Source organism: Chiloscyllium punctatum, chromosome 2 (assembly GCF_047496795.1).
Source record: "Chiloscyllium punctatum isolate Juve2018m chromosome 2, sChiPun1.3, whole genome shotgun sequence".
NCBI classification, from domain to species: domain Eukaryota; kingdom Metazoa; phylum Chordata; class Chondrichthyes; order Orectolobiformes; family Hemiscylliidae; genus Chiloscyllium; species Chiloscyllium punctatum.
The window spans coordinates 127,125,451-127,140,013 of record NC_092740.1 but is presented as its reverse complement, the minus strand read 5'-3'; the positions used below and the strand labels follow the sequence as shown (position 1 = coordinate 127,140,013).

Genomic DNA, 14,563 nt, shown 5'->3' with positions numbered 1-14,563 from the left:
AGGTTGGGTGGTGAGAGTAGGTGAGTTGTTCTTGCAGAGAGCTAATATGAACACACTGAGTCAAATGGCCTTCTGTGCTGCAAGTGTTCTATGAATCTACTCTGAGTCTTTGCAAGACTAACCATATTTACTTGTTGCTGGGTTTTTTTTCACAGCTTTTGCAGAATCTGACTTATTCTGACAATATGACAGTACTGTGCGTTTACAATGGACCACACATGCTGCCGCCAGGCAAGTGGAATCTCAAAGCTTTTCTCAGGAGACGACGAAGAGTACAAGTCCATAACTGAGAACTAAGTAGTTCTATCTCAGGCAATGGTCGTTATGTTTACATATAAAAAAAACTCTTGGGATCTTAGGATCATTTCCCTTGCCCTTTTTTTTGCTTCTTCTTGAAGTTCAGTCTCTTTAAAACAAAAACTACCTGTGTTTATGGAGGATTAGAGGTTGCAATTAAAAGAAATCTAAGTGCCTGGCAGTGTCGTCTTGCCTTCTGTTTCTGAAATGGATGATTACATTAGAGTTATCAGAATTTTGTAATCCATTATGACCCTAGAGTTAGGTGCGCAGGTGTTCTGCGTTTTTGTGTTTGGCTTTCAGGTGCCTATTATATGAGCAGAGACATGCTAACTATCTGTAATTCGTTCTTGAGCGATAACAGCAAAGGTAAACTTATTTTTTTTGCCGGATATCACATTTGCTCCATAATTGCACACCCCCACCATTTGGATGGTAGCGTGTTTTGATAGCTAACCTAATGTACAGAGCTGTAAAATAATGGGAGTCAAAAGTTTGTATAACTGAAAAAGTAGCTTGTTGTTTATTGGCAAAATGCCCCCCTATTTTAAAAAAACTCTTGCCAATATAATGATGCAGGGTGTTCTATTTCTGTAACACGTTATGTCGTGAGAGGCTATTGTGAAATTAGTGCAACTATTGCTTTCCCAACTCCACTTCCCACCTCCCAACCTGTCCTTTAGGACAGCAAAGATGCCTGTTTCATATTTATAAACTTTTTTTTAAAGCTGTTATGTACTATTCAAGCAGTTGAATGGAAAAACAAATTATTGGATTGTTAAGCACAATTAAGGTGGGCCTTTGTACAACTGAGCTGGCTTGTGTAAATAATTAGGAACATTGTGTAATGCAGAAATGCGTTTTTTAAAAATAAGATAGATTACAGCCAGACTTTGCACCCTCCAAGAGGAAAAAAAAGTGCTCTCTTCCCAAAATCAGAATTGAGCTGGAGAAATCAGCTATTCTTGAATCCACATATAGAACGTAATTTGGTCTTCAAGTGAGAGAGATGTCTACTCAGTCTGTCATAATTGCAGGATAATGTGTCATTGAGTCATTTATTCCTTTTGTACACTGCAGTTGCATCTTGTAAAGTAGTGCATGTGGCACAAAATTTGAATGAATCACTAAGTGTTCTTTGCACAGATGTAACTTCATGTGGGAGAGTTGCTTGTTGGCCAGTTCTCTGTAAAGGTCACCTAGCTTAAAGACTAGGATAGTGCAATATTAGCCAAGCTGAGCATCACCACTTGCCCCAACAGTTTGGTTCTGATTGTTATTGTAGCCTGTGGTAAAATAATTTTATTCTATTTGTGCTGTTCATATTTGGGCCTATAGGGGGTAGTGTTAGGTTGAAGGATTGCCTATTTAAAATGTGCTGCTTTATTTTTGTAAGATAATGTACATATTGCACCAGTTGTGTGGCAAGTTTTTAAATATTAAAACATGGTTTAAAAATGAACTGAAAAGCTTGCTGTCTCCACAGTAACACTTGGGAGGATGTCTTTTTAAAAGAAATTCCGCTTAGTCATCAGAGGTGACCAAAGCTTTGTTTTTCCATAGCCACTGTTCAACCTATTAACACTTGGAGAAGGACATATTCACCACCATTTTTATATCAAATTCTTTTTAAAGGCAGATATTTGGAATTTTTGGATCTGTTCAGTACAATTGAACCAGTTTAATTTATTACATTCCCATTGCATTGATTTTTAATGAAATCTCTGAGAAATTGATTTTCCTTGTGTTTTCATAAAACTTCTGTTGCATAATTCTTGGTGTTTTGATTTCATTGTTTGAGAACTTTGCCTTTGTTTTTGTGTTTGCACCTGTTGTCTAATAATCATTAATGTTGCTCTTTTTAAAAAAAAGATTTTTTAAAAATGTCACCTTTTGAGATGCTTTGTATTAAGAAGGCATAAGTTTATTGCTGTTTCTTTTTGAACTGAAATAAACAACCTTTTAAAAGCCTCCTTTTTTTTGAGTATTGCCAAGCTATTTCTCTGTTAATTGCATTTGTATCATGAGGTTTAAAGTCAAAATGTGGAAGTTGTTTTACAAAAAAAACATTGGCTTGGATTTTATAGTCAGCAGCTAACTTATGGCACTTTTAGATTAGATTAGATTAGATTCACTACAGTGTGGAAACAGGCCCTTCGGCCCAACAAGTCCACACCAACCCTCTGAAGAGCAACCCTCCCAGACCCATTTCCCTACATTTACCCCTGCACCTAACACTACAGGCAATTTAGCATGGCCAATTCACCCAACCTGCACATCTTTGGATTGTGGGAGGAAACCGGATCACCCAGAGGAAACCCATGCAGACACGGGGAGAATGTGCAAACTCCACACACAAAGTTGCCCGAAGTGGGAATTAAATCCAGGTCCCTGGCACTGAGGCAGCAGTGCTAGCCATTGAGCCACTGTGCCGCCCAATGTTGTCATTCATTAAACTTCCTGCGCTTTTGTAGAATGAAATATGCAGTGATTCGAAGGATGAATTGACTCCTTGTGTTCTACAGGGCATTTGTGTCTCATGAATATGGCAGGCAATGGCATGACTCGTCTACTAATTAGATTGAAAAGTTGGTACTTTGGCACACAGGCTGAACCAGGAAGTGTAAGTCAAAATGGTACAGAAAGTGAAATGGTGAAAGATGGAATTGAGAAATGGAAAAATTAAAAGAAAATTGTGTTTTTTTAAAAATGTATCCAACAGAAATTCAAATCTGAAGGGATGAAATACCATGCTTGTAAAAGTTAATTTTCAGTGCCAGCGAGATCAGTTAACAATTTATCACACCAGATGAAAAATTAACCTACTGTGGAATGGGCAAATCACAAGTTATTGTGGCCTGTTTTGTGGATATCTTCCTGAGAAGCAATATTCCTTCTAATGTACAGCAACCTAAAAGTTCCCAAGCAGGCATGAAGTTTATTTTATTTTTAGGGCCTGTTTCTATAAATTAGATTGCAATTTCCAAATTTGCATTGCATGTTATCCTGCAATAGAGTCGTCTGACTTTGGGACGCAGTCAGGGCCATGTGATGTTCTTCTCACTTCTCAAGAACTGCACTTTCAAAGGCAACCTGCATCTTGTAAAGAGCTGCAGCTGAATGTAGACTGAACAATAAGGCAAAGCTGAACCCTACTAGAAGGCAAGGAGAAAGTAAGGACGGCAGATGTTGGAGATCAGAGTCAAAAAGTGTGGTGCTGGAAAAGCCCAGCCGGTCAGACAGCATCCGAGGAGCAGGATAGTCAATGTTGAGGATAAGCTTTTCATCCTGATGAAGAGGTTATTCTTGTAATGTCGACTCTCCTGCTCCTCGATGTTGCCTGACCTGGCTGTACTTATCCAGCACTGCAGTTATTGCCTCTACCAGAAGGCAGCATGGTGACATAAGAACTATGCAATAATCACTTGAGGTCCATTCCAAATGAGATTAAATGTGTTGGTAAATATTTTGATACCAGAAGACACAAAGTTACCGATCCAAGAACAGTTAACATATTAACAAAACCAAAATAATAACTTTACTGAAGCCAATGAAAAATAAAATTAGCAAATTGTTAATCCCCCCACATCACACAAAAAGATTGATGGTTTGAAAATGAGGCAACTTCAGGGGTTGAGGGAGGTTATAAAGGATTTGCAGGGGTGGGGTATGGGGAAGGAAGAATGAGTTTACAAAAGGAGACCCCAAGGGATTGATGGGAGATGAAGTGTGCAAGATGGGATGCTCGGAGAGATTGGGAAAAGGGTTAACTGCACAAGGTTTGGGTTTACAAAATGCAGGGGAGCAAGAGGAGGTGAGAACAGTTTTAACCTTGTCAACAAATAATCAGGAAAAACTGTTTTTTAAAAAACTGCAATTATGAATGTAGAATAGCTAGCTTAAGACAGCATAGGTTCAGGAGGTACCACTTGGAGGAAAACAAAGTGATAGTATAATGTAGCGTTTATCAATTGTTAAGTTTAGGTCTGAGGTTTAGATGTTGGAGAAAGGATAAGTGACTGGTTCAGTTTTATATATGTGTAATAGAATTGTGAGCCCTCCAATCTGCAGATGTAATTAGGGTGATGGATTTTGCATGTAGAAGTTTGTCTGTTATTGTTATTAACTCATGCATGTTGTCTTGGCCAAAAATAAATAGTGTGGTGTCTAGAAAATTAATACTTTCCTTGTGTCTTGACTGTTAGTGGAGGGTTAGTAATTACTGAGGATATTGATTAATTCTTTTGAGTTGCAATGAAGCCATTTTTTTTTCTTCGTGTGTCGACAGGAATATTGCAGAACTGCATCACTGAGTAAGACAATTAAAATGAAAATGAATCTGCTGAAAACCAAAAAAAAAAGCCACTAAATCAAAAGTAACCCTTGTCAAGAAGGATCTTAGAGAAGAATATTTTTATCCCTGACTGTAACGAACCTTGTGGAGGAGCAGACCAACTTGGATAGCTCAACTTTCCTGTTCTGACATTTAAATGTTTGTGTGTGCTGGAAATTGTGTTCAGTTTACTGTGTAACAGTAGTCAGTGCTCATAACCTCATGATGACTTCCTACCAATAAGAATCTTACTTTTGCAATTTCATTTTTACAGCAGCTTGTTCTAGCCTGACATAAAAATAGGGGGAAGGCCAATCAACCCCCCATGCCTGCTGTAACCATTATAAGGTCATCTTTATCTTAAATTCCATTTATTGTTCGTGGTTTTGTAACCTCTAATCTTTTCTAACAATCATTTTTCAGTTGTCAAATTTTCGCAGCATTAGCCTCAATAGCAGACGTTGCAGCTTTCCACTATTTGTGAAGTGCCCTGTCAAATAGACAGATTTTTAATTTGTAGTAGGTTGAAGACTTATGGGGAGCAGGCAGGGGAGTGGAGTTGAGATGAGCTCAGCTATGATCATACTAGGCAGGTTTGACAGGCTGAATTTCCTCCTAGTTCTAGTTCTTACATTTATTAATCAAAAGGAAGGGACACAGAAAATGGCTAAGTATAGGCCAATTAGCTTAACATCTGCCATCGGGAAAATGTTAAGAATCCACAAAACATGAAATAGCAGAGAATTTAGGAACACTTGATCAAGAAAAGTCAGCATGGTTTCACGAAGGGGAAATCATGCTTAATAAATTTATTGAATTCTTTGAGGAAGTAGCATGCAGAATAAGGGGAATCAGTAGATATATACTGGGTTTCCAAAAGGCATTTGAGATATCACATGCAGTACTATCTCATAAGAGCTCATGGTGTTGGGATAGTATATAGAATAGATTAGAATAGCAATTTGTCACTTGTAGCTAAAATTTATATTACATTTATTATAATGTGGACAGAGGATTGGCTAACTAGTAGAAGACAGAATTTGGATAAGTGAAGCATTTTCAGAACAGCAACTTGTAACTCATGGAGTGCTATGCTGATCAGTGCTGAACTGCAGTCTTTTACAATATATATGAATAATTTGGATGAGCAAAGTGAATGTACTATTGCCCAGTTTGTTTTCTCAAAACAAGGTGGAAAAGCAAATATTGAGAATGACACACATGGACATACAGTTCAAAGTGAGTGGGGAAAAAACTTTTGCAGATGAAAGCATATGGATGGGTATATGAATAGGAAGGGTTTGGAGGGATATGGGCTGGGTGCTGGCAGGTAGGACTAGGTCGGGTTGGGATATCTGGTTGGCGTGGACGGGTTGGACCGTAGGGTCTGTTTCCATACTGTACATCTGACTCTATAAATGTAGTGTAGCAAAATATGTGGTTGTACATTTTGGCAAAATAGAAGGGCTGAATGTTACTTAAATAGGAAAAGCAGCACAGTGGCATTTTGGACATCATCTTGCCTGAATCCTTGTTTCCATGTTCAGCAGAAATAGGGACAGCAAATAATATGTTGGCATTTATTTCAAAGAGAATTGAGTATAACAATAGGGTAGTCTTGCTCAAACTATATGAGGGAGGTAGTCCAGAGAAGGTCCAAAGGGATGATTCTGGGCATGGAGGGATTTTTTAACGAAGAGAGGTGGAGTCGATTGGGTCTGTATTCATTAAAGTTTAGAAGAGCATAAAAGGTTCTTAGCAGGCTTGTTAGGATGGATATTGAGAGATTGATGCTAGACACTCCCAAAAGGGGGAAACAAAAGGTGTAAATTCATTGTTTGGATTGCCCATTTAAGACATTAAGAGAATAAATTCCTCCTTACAAGGATAGTGAATCTGGAATTACTTACAACAGGACGATAAAGGCTTGGGCTTTAAGTATATTCAAAGCTTTTATCAATAAGGGAATCTAGATTTAAAAGGGAAAGGGCAGGAGAGTACAGCTGAGGATATATTAGGTCAGCCTGACCTCATTGAATGGCAGAGCACATTCCAGGTTCTACGAATGTCACTGCACGTATATTTGTACACAAATCAGAACACTATGCAGGACAATATTAGATTAGGTTACTCAGTGTGCAAAGAGGCCCTTCGGCCCAATAAGTCCACATCGACCCTCTGAAAAGCAACCCACCCAGACCCATTCCTCTACATTTATCCCTTCACCTAACACTATGAGCAATATAGCATAGCCAATTCACCTGACCTGCACATTTTGGACTGTGGGAGGAAACCGGAGCACCTGGAGGAAACCCACGCAGACACTAGGAGAATGTGCAAACTCCATTACAGACAGTTGCCTGAGGTGGGAATTGAACCTGGGTCTCTGGAGCTGTGAGGCAGCAGTGCTAACCACTGTGCCACCCTCAATTATATTGCAACTATTTGTAAGTACAGGAAATGTTTGGATGTTGGATTCTTATTTTTAAAACTAGAAAAAATTGCTATCAAACAATACTACCTTGAATACAATCAATGCATCTATGATGTATGACTTGGTCAACCAGTATGGAAGCAGTGAGCTTTTAGTGAATGGGTCTGAGAAGCATTAATAAGCAGGCCTCCACTGAACATTTCCTTAACATTCACTTTTTTTTTTCACTTAAACCTGTTCATTTTTCTCTTGCTCAACCTAGAATATTAATTACAGCTAAACTAAAGCGTGCTCTGTTTTGAAAATCAGAACAAGTTGAATTTTTCAGTTTTTATTTTAGTCAGCTTTCACAAAATATAAATTTCAAGATCTCAGATGATTAAAGGAAATATAGTTGCATTACATGCAGTAAAAGGACTAAACCAGACAATGATACAATGTGACACAAATATTCACACATCTCTCCCCTCACCTGAAGTGTGGTGACCCTTAAGTTAATCCAGAAGCCCTACGGTCTGGTAAAACTGGCAACTTTTATTTTTACACCATCAATCATTGTTATATGTAAAAGTATACTTTTGCTCGCTCTAGTTTAATGAGGTAGATTTTCCAGTATTTGTTCTTCAAAAAGATAGTACTGTAAAACAGTAACATTTTATCTCACCAAAGCTGAGAAAAACATTCTCTTGTACACCTTTTCCCCATCTCCTATTTTGGGTAAGCATGTAAAATACACTACCAGTCATAATTAGGCCAAGGCATTTAGATGGTCACATGCACCACTGCAGTATTCAGTTTGTAAGTCTTGCCATTAGCCTGATGCTGGTGTAAATTCAAAGTCACATCTTGTAGAGCCTATAGCACCAAATGGAAGTAATGTTGCATTGTTTTTACTATATTTACTATACTATCCCAAACATTTCAGAATGAACCAAGTCCCTGTCCAGATGAGGAAAGTAAAGTGTTGGGGTAAACCTTCACACCAGCTGAATGGTTAATAGTGCAGGAGTCATTATTGCGTAGTTTGGGAGACTACGTTTCAAATTGCACCGAGGATTACTGGAAATGTTGAGAATCTGTTGATGTTGAGGGCTGTGACAGAACAAAATTTGCTGGCCAACCATAGATCACGAGCAAGCAGAGAGCCACGACTAGAAAGTGTCGCAGAGTTTTGATACCACAGCGGTGAAGTGCTGAATACAAACAGCAGCAGCAAGGAAACTGGTGTACTGATGATACGATGACTTAAGCAATCTATCTCCTTCCTCCCAAAGCTAGGCTTTTTATCTTGCTGTTTCAGGGGCTGCTGATCGAAGTGGCCCAATTCTTCTACGTTGCTTTTGAAGCATGCTGGAATGAAAGCCAGGATGCCGCCTAGCATGCTTGGTCAAATGATCGCTCCTCATGAAGCATTTCTCACACATGGGGCACTTGAACCTTTTCTCCCCGGTGTGGGTTCTGTAATGTCGTGTCAGTTCATCGGAACGGGAAAACCTTTTGCTGCAATCAGGCCATGTGCAAGGAAAGGGTCTTTCCCCTGTAAAGTGCAAAGAGAATGTTATTAAAAAGAGATCCATCATTGCACAGTATTTCTTTTTCTCGCAAATTGAAATGGTTCTGGGTGTCCTCTGGATACTTTCCCTGGTTCAATTACACCAGTTCATAGAAGAATTTGTCCCACACAGTCCCATAACTTACTTAGAGTCCTGGATAGTTTTGACACAAGCATATCTAAATAAGACAGATATTATCAACAACAGACTTTGTTCCAATTGTTAAGCTACTTCATTTCATACTCAGATGAACTTCGTACAACATGCATTTATATGGCATCTTTAATGTAGCAAAATGTCTAAAAGTACTTCACAAGAACATTATTATACACAACTTCATATTAAGCCATATATTAACATGTTAGAACAGGTGAACAAATGCTCAAAAAATTTGGATTTAAAGTGAGTCTCACAGCGAGAGAGAGGGTGCAGACACAGTTTTCGATAATGGGGCAGCTAAAAGTAAGAATGTGTAAAAAGGAAAATTGGACTAATGCAATATTCTTGTTAGGATGTAGAGGTAGGGGAGGAATAAGGCTGTGGAGGGATTTGAAAACTAGGTTGAGAACTACAAGTAAGGCGGTTCCAGTTGGGGAATCAATGCAAGTCCATGAGTGCAGAGAGTAATGAATGAGGATCTAGTGAGAGATAGGATATAGGCAGCACCCTCTGATAATTTCTCTGGAACACCTGCTAGTTCTCTAGCTTTCTACCTTGGAGCTTCATCACAACAGGGCAGAGAAAACCCTTCAAGAACATCTGCAAAGCCTCCCTCAAAAATTGCTGTATCCGCATTGACACCTGGGTGCATCTTCCCTAAGACCACCCAAAATTGGAAAGGAGCGACAAAGTTGTCAAATTTGTAACCACTTCAAACTGCCTTCGTGAACTAAAGTCAACAGTGGTCATGTTCTTTGACAACTGGCCCGACCTTTCCAATTTCTAAGCAGGAAAAGTGTGGGAGTAGAGAAAAGTTTTTGTAGATAATAAAGACTCCAAAGTCCTTTGGTATATTATAAATAATGCTGAGGGTATCTGGCAGACAATAAGTGAAATAAATTAGACACAATAGACAATGTAAAGGCTCAAAAAAGCTTAATTCGCAGAATATAATGTAGTTATAAAATGCAATGTGAAAGTGAATCCAATTATAAGCTACCGTCACAATAACCCCATCCCTCTGCAACCTTATCCAACTCAACAATCCTCAGACTTTTCTATGTTTCCAGTCCTAGAAGAATGTTTAACTACATATGATAAACTCTGGAATTCCCCTGCTCATTCTCTCTACCAACACTATAAAAGGGGTGAATAGGACAGGTATGCCTCTTAGAATTCCTTTCAACCTCCAAGTTAAAGAACGTTTTCTTCTTAGCCAGTCCCTCAGGACTGAGGATGACTTCCTTCCACTTCAGTGTTGAGGTAGTTGAGGTGACAAGTAGTCCAATGCTTAATCTGCATATTGGATTACAAGAGGTCTTTGAAGAGGTGGTTAGGTGAGATGTTAATGTTTTCATACATTTCTTCACTTGTTTGAGCTTGGCATCCACCTGCAGATGCTCAAAATGGTTCTCAAGGTCTGATAGCAGATTGGAGTAGAAGACAGGACATCAATATACTCTACAGGGAGGCTTTGATTGGGGTGATTCCACTGTCTGGGATTGTCACCTCTCTTATGGTTATCTTCCTTTCTGATGGACTTAGCAAAATGCTTAATACAAACACACAAATAAGATGGAAGGGAGAGGGCAAACCTTAGATTCCAATCAAATTGGAAGTAAGGTATTTCCACCCATTCATTAAAAGTGTGCTGCTGACATTTATATATTTGGATCCTGACCCCATTCTGGAGAGCTCAGTCAATCCTGTAGCTGAGCACGAGTCTATCAAAGGCCGCCTTTTGGTCCAAACTCTCAACTCCATCCTTTGTCCTGTACATAACAACGCCAGGCTGTGATCTTCCTGTAGGGTACAATGCAGGTCTGGCCAAAGTGGATCACCACCTCCAAAGAAGACTTGACCTTGAATAGAATCTTGTAGTCCATGTTAAGCAGTGAAATGGTTTGCCCATTTCTGTTTTGCTCCCTCTCTCTGATTATAATGTTCATTTTAAGTTAGCCAGCAACATGAGGCCACTCAATACTTATGTCTTTAAATTATTTCTTCTTTGCTACACATCCCTGTATCTCTTGTACTTCTCTGGTTGAACAGACAAGGTATTTTCCCTGGGAGCGGGGGTGGAGAGTTCAGAACTAGAGGGCAAAGGTTCAGGGTGAGAGGGGAAAGATTTAAAAAAGGACCTACGAGGCAACTTCTTCACACAGAGGATGGTGTGTCTACGGAATCAGCAGAGGCGGGTATAATTACAGCAATTAAAAGGCATCTGGATGGGTAAACGAATAGCAAGGGTTTAGAGGGATCTGGGCCAAGTGCTGATAAATGGGACTAGATTAAGTTAAGATATTTGGTCGTCATGGACGAGTTGGACCGAAGGGTCTGTTTCCACGCTGCCTAAGAGAACTGGAGGATGACACTCTCTGAACAAAGGTAGGTGTGACCCAGAGTGCCACAACCTTCATCACAAGTAGGGCAGAGGCAAGTCCCAAATTCTGCCCCATCTGATCCAACACGGCTAACCGCCCTCCCCCTCTCTATCCCCACACCCAACCAGGAGTCTGAGTTGCTGCGGTAACATCCATTTTTCACACCTGTTATCTGAAGCTGCAGACAATTATGTGATCTTTCCGTCTCATCACTGACCAGGAATCTATCCCGCTGTTATGCCTGACATCAGAATGTGTTGAAAGGAGTTTCAGGTTGGATTGGTACTTGCTTGATCACATTAAGCAAAGACCTTCTGCGGTAGTAAACTCCTGGAGGGGGGGGCTTCAACCACGAGCTTGTGGCTCAGAGGGAAGGATAAAGAGCAATATAGCACAGGAACAGGCCCTTCGGCCCTCCAAACTGTGGCGGCACAGGCAGGGAGGGCTGAAGGGCCTTTTCCTGTGCTGTATTGTTCTTTATTCTTCCCTCTCAGCCAGAAGCTCCAGGTGAAGTCCTCCTCCAGGAGTTCACCCAGTCGGGTGTTGTCCATGCGACCTCAGGATAACAGACCAAGCCTATTTTGGGGTGTATTTTATGTATGGAACAAGATCTCCTGCATTAGCTTCGCAATATCTGAACTGTGGACAGGGACAGAACAATTCCATGTAGCTGTTGCCCCACACTAGCAACTGATAGGCTGAATGAGGAAAAGCCACCGCCCACATCCTCAATCGACAGGTTACACCCAGACACCACCAATACTAAGAAAGAAAAACCTCATGTCTCCATCCACTTCAAATACCATCTGCGAGTTCAGTTTTAAACTTAACTGTTGCAATGCCTGTATTATCTGTAATAACATCGCATGTGGTAGCGTAGATATGAGCAGGAACTTTCCATACTGGCAAAGGATTCGGAATTTGGGAAGTGCAGGGTTACGGCATTTATGGTGCAGTGGCCGTGTCCCTGTCCCCGAGCCAGGAACCTGTTCCGGAGGTGTGTAATAACAATTCTGAAAAGGCTGATCAGAAAATATTGAAGTATTTCGCAAAAGAACTGCTAGAAAGAATGCGCTGCCTCTGTGTGTTGGGGTCGGGCGGGATGTGGAAGCAAATTCAGTCGTATCTTTCCAAACTCCAAACTGGAGTTTTGGGATGCGGGGAGATTGAGGATTAGACTCATAGTTCCGAAGAAGCAGCATTAACACGATGGGCTGAATCACCCGCTTTGCGCGGTATTGTTAATGACTTCTTTTTAAATGGACGAAGTAAATTATAAAATAATTTTAAATGAGAGAGCTGCAACACTTACCCGTATGCGTTCTGAAGTGTGCCTTCAGGTGCGAGGACTTCCTATACACTTTGCCACATCCGGTAAAGGGGCACTCGTGTCTTTTGCCCGAAAAGGACTTCACCTCACTCGTGACACTGCACTGTAACAGCCCACACTCCGGCGCAGCTCCATTGGCAGGGTGGGGCTCCCAGGGCTGTGCTCCGCCGCCGCCGCTGCCGAGCGCGCTGCAGGCGGCTCCCTCGGAGTGAGCGCAGCCCTCCGTGTGACTGCATCCGATTTGCGAGAGCGGCTGGCGCTTGCTGAGGCCGGCCAGGATCCTGGCCATGGTGGTGAGGGACCCTGCATCCTTGCGGCTCTCCCTGGGGTCCCCGTCACCCTCTTCGGTCAACTGCTGCCCGGGTGACTGATGCACAATCGGGCGATTGGAGATGGAGACCAAGCATTCGGCGGCCAAGTGTTCGATATAAGCAACAGCAGACATAGTTCCACAAGCACATTTATCAGGAAGCCTCTTACTGTTTGGTGACACCTTGCTTTGACTTTCAGCTCAACAGCAGACTTTTAGGAGAGTCGATTTGCTGCCAGCACTAAGGACCCAAGTCTTTTCCTTGTACAAACACGTGGCGTGCACTGAAATCTCAGATCACATTGCTCTATTCTAAAGATCACATACGGCAAAGGTTCCAATCTCTTTTTTTTAACCCCAATGGAGCAGATGAACGAAACTATAAAAATATAAACGTTATTCTCTTGCATTGGCAAAAGAAAATACAAAACAGTTGAATTTTGACAAACCTATTTCTTTTAGCATCCCTAAAAATGAGACAATAGGGAGATTTCAATTACCCCATTTTTTAAAAAAACTGTTTTATTTTGGTCAGTGCGCGGAATTGCTGAATTTTGGAGGCGAGACTAATCACAGACCGGATTTAGAGAGTTGATAAATGATAGGAGCTCCATATAGTCACGCTACACCAAATCGCTGCGGCATCTCCCAATGTTCTTTCACAATTGTAACCAATTCCTGGATACTGACCCTGAGCCACACCCCCTTCCTCCACATCACAATAGGGGGGACTCCTGATTGGACCAGACACCATTCTATTCAACCGGGGTTCCAAAATATATGGGGCTCCGCCCCATTCAAATTGGCTGAGTGACCTGGCACTGGGCACTGACAACAGCTGACCTTCAAGTTCATGTTGACATGTCCGAGGCTATTCCATGCAAAGTTACATATCGCTTTCACACAATCTCTCATTCCGTGCTTGGCTCCGACTGGCTGAGCGTATTCTTAAAGGAGAAATGGTCATGCTTTGTTTTGTTTCATCAAGTGTGGAGAATCTCCGCAGGTCTGGCTACTGTGGAGGGAGAAATAGAATTAACGTTTCGAGTGCAGTATGACTTTTCTTCCGAACGTTGTTTTTGTTGAAAATGCCTTGGTTTCCAGGAAATGCTTTGAATGTAGAAAACAAACCTCAGGCATTGCATTCAACTTCCTTCTACTGACTACCCCTCACCCCTATTGTAACTTCTTTCGTCCCTACAATTCTCTTACGCATACTTCCAACATTGGCCTTTTAGGCATCCTCCACTTTCGTCACTTCATCATGGATAGTCATGATTAGAGATGCCAGTGTTGGACTGGTGAACAAAGTTAAAAATCACAGAACACCAGGTTATAGTCCGACAGGTTTATTTGGAAGCACTAGCTTTCGGAATGCTACTCCATCAGGTGGTTGACAAAGACCAGATGAAGGAGCAATGCTCTGAAAGCTAGTGCTTCCAAAAAAGCCTGTTGGACTATAACCTGGTGCTGTGTAATTTTTAACTCCAACATGGATGACTGCATCTTCATATGTGTGCTCTGAGTTCCATCCCTCTGTATGTTTTTCTGCCTCGCTACCTCTCTCTTCCCTGAAGATTCTGTGTAAAAAAAGCACTTCTAACCGGATCTGCCCTAATTTCATCTCAAGCAACATTGTCAAATTGTGTCTCATATCACTCCTGAGTTAGCTACATCAAACTCGTTATGTAAATTTAACACATAGTCCAAATGTGTGGTCTCTAAACTCTGACTCATGAACGTCCCCTAAATTATTTCAGTGG

General features: G+C 41.0%; 2 protein-coding genes across 4 annotated transcripts in view; one reads left to right on the top strand and one right to left on the bottom strand.

Moving 5' to 3' along the window:
- Window positions 1-2,214, top strand: part of smc5 (structural maintenance of chromosomes 5) — a 62,570-nt gene extending 60,356 nt beyond the window's left edge. For 2 of the 3 annotated variants that reach the window (XM_072588279.1, XM_072588286.1), the window contains one exon: window positions 156-2,213. In XM_072588279.1, the coding sequence (XP_072444380.1) occupies window positions 156-290 (135 nt within the window). In that variant the 3' untranslated portion in view covers window positions 291-2,213. Of the gene's footprint in view, window positions 1-155 lie in introns of all 3 variants that reach the window. The other variant, XM_072588294.1, reaches the window with a different exon arrangement.
- A 5,165-nt stretch (window positions 2,215-7,379) lies between these two features.
- Window positions 7,380-13,491, bottom strand: klf9 (Kruppel like factor 9). Its single transcript, XM_072588269.1, has 2 exons — window positions 12,473-13,491; window positions 7,380-8,601 (listed from the first exon to the last, which is right to left on the bottom strand). Exons 1-2 carry the CDS (start codon window positions 12,933-12,935, stop codon window positions 8,348-8,350), a joined length of 717 nt encoding a protein of 238 aa, XP_072444370.1. The 5' UTR covers window positions 12,936-13,491; the 3' UTR covers window positions 7,380-8,347.
- Window positions 13,492-14,563: the final 1,072 nt, after the last annotated feature.

Coding starts and splice junctions, on each gene's coding strand:
- klf9 (XM_072588269.1), bottom strand. CDS start 12,935: ATGTCTGCTGTTGCTTATATCGAACACTTGGCCGCCGAATGCTTGGTC. Junction 8,602..12,472: donor ACACTTCAGAACGCATACGG/GTAAGTGTTGCA, acceptor TGCACTTTACAG/GGGAAAGACCCTTTCCTTGC.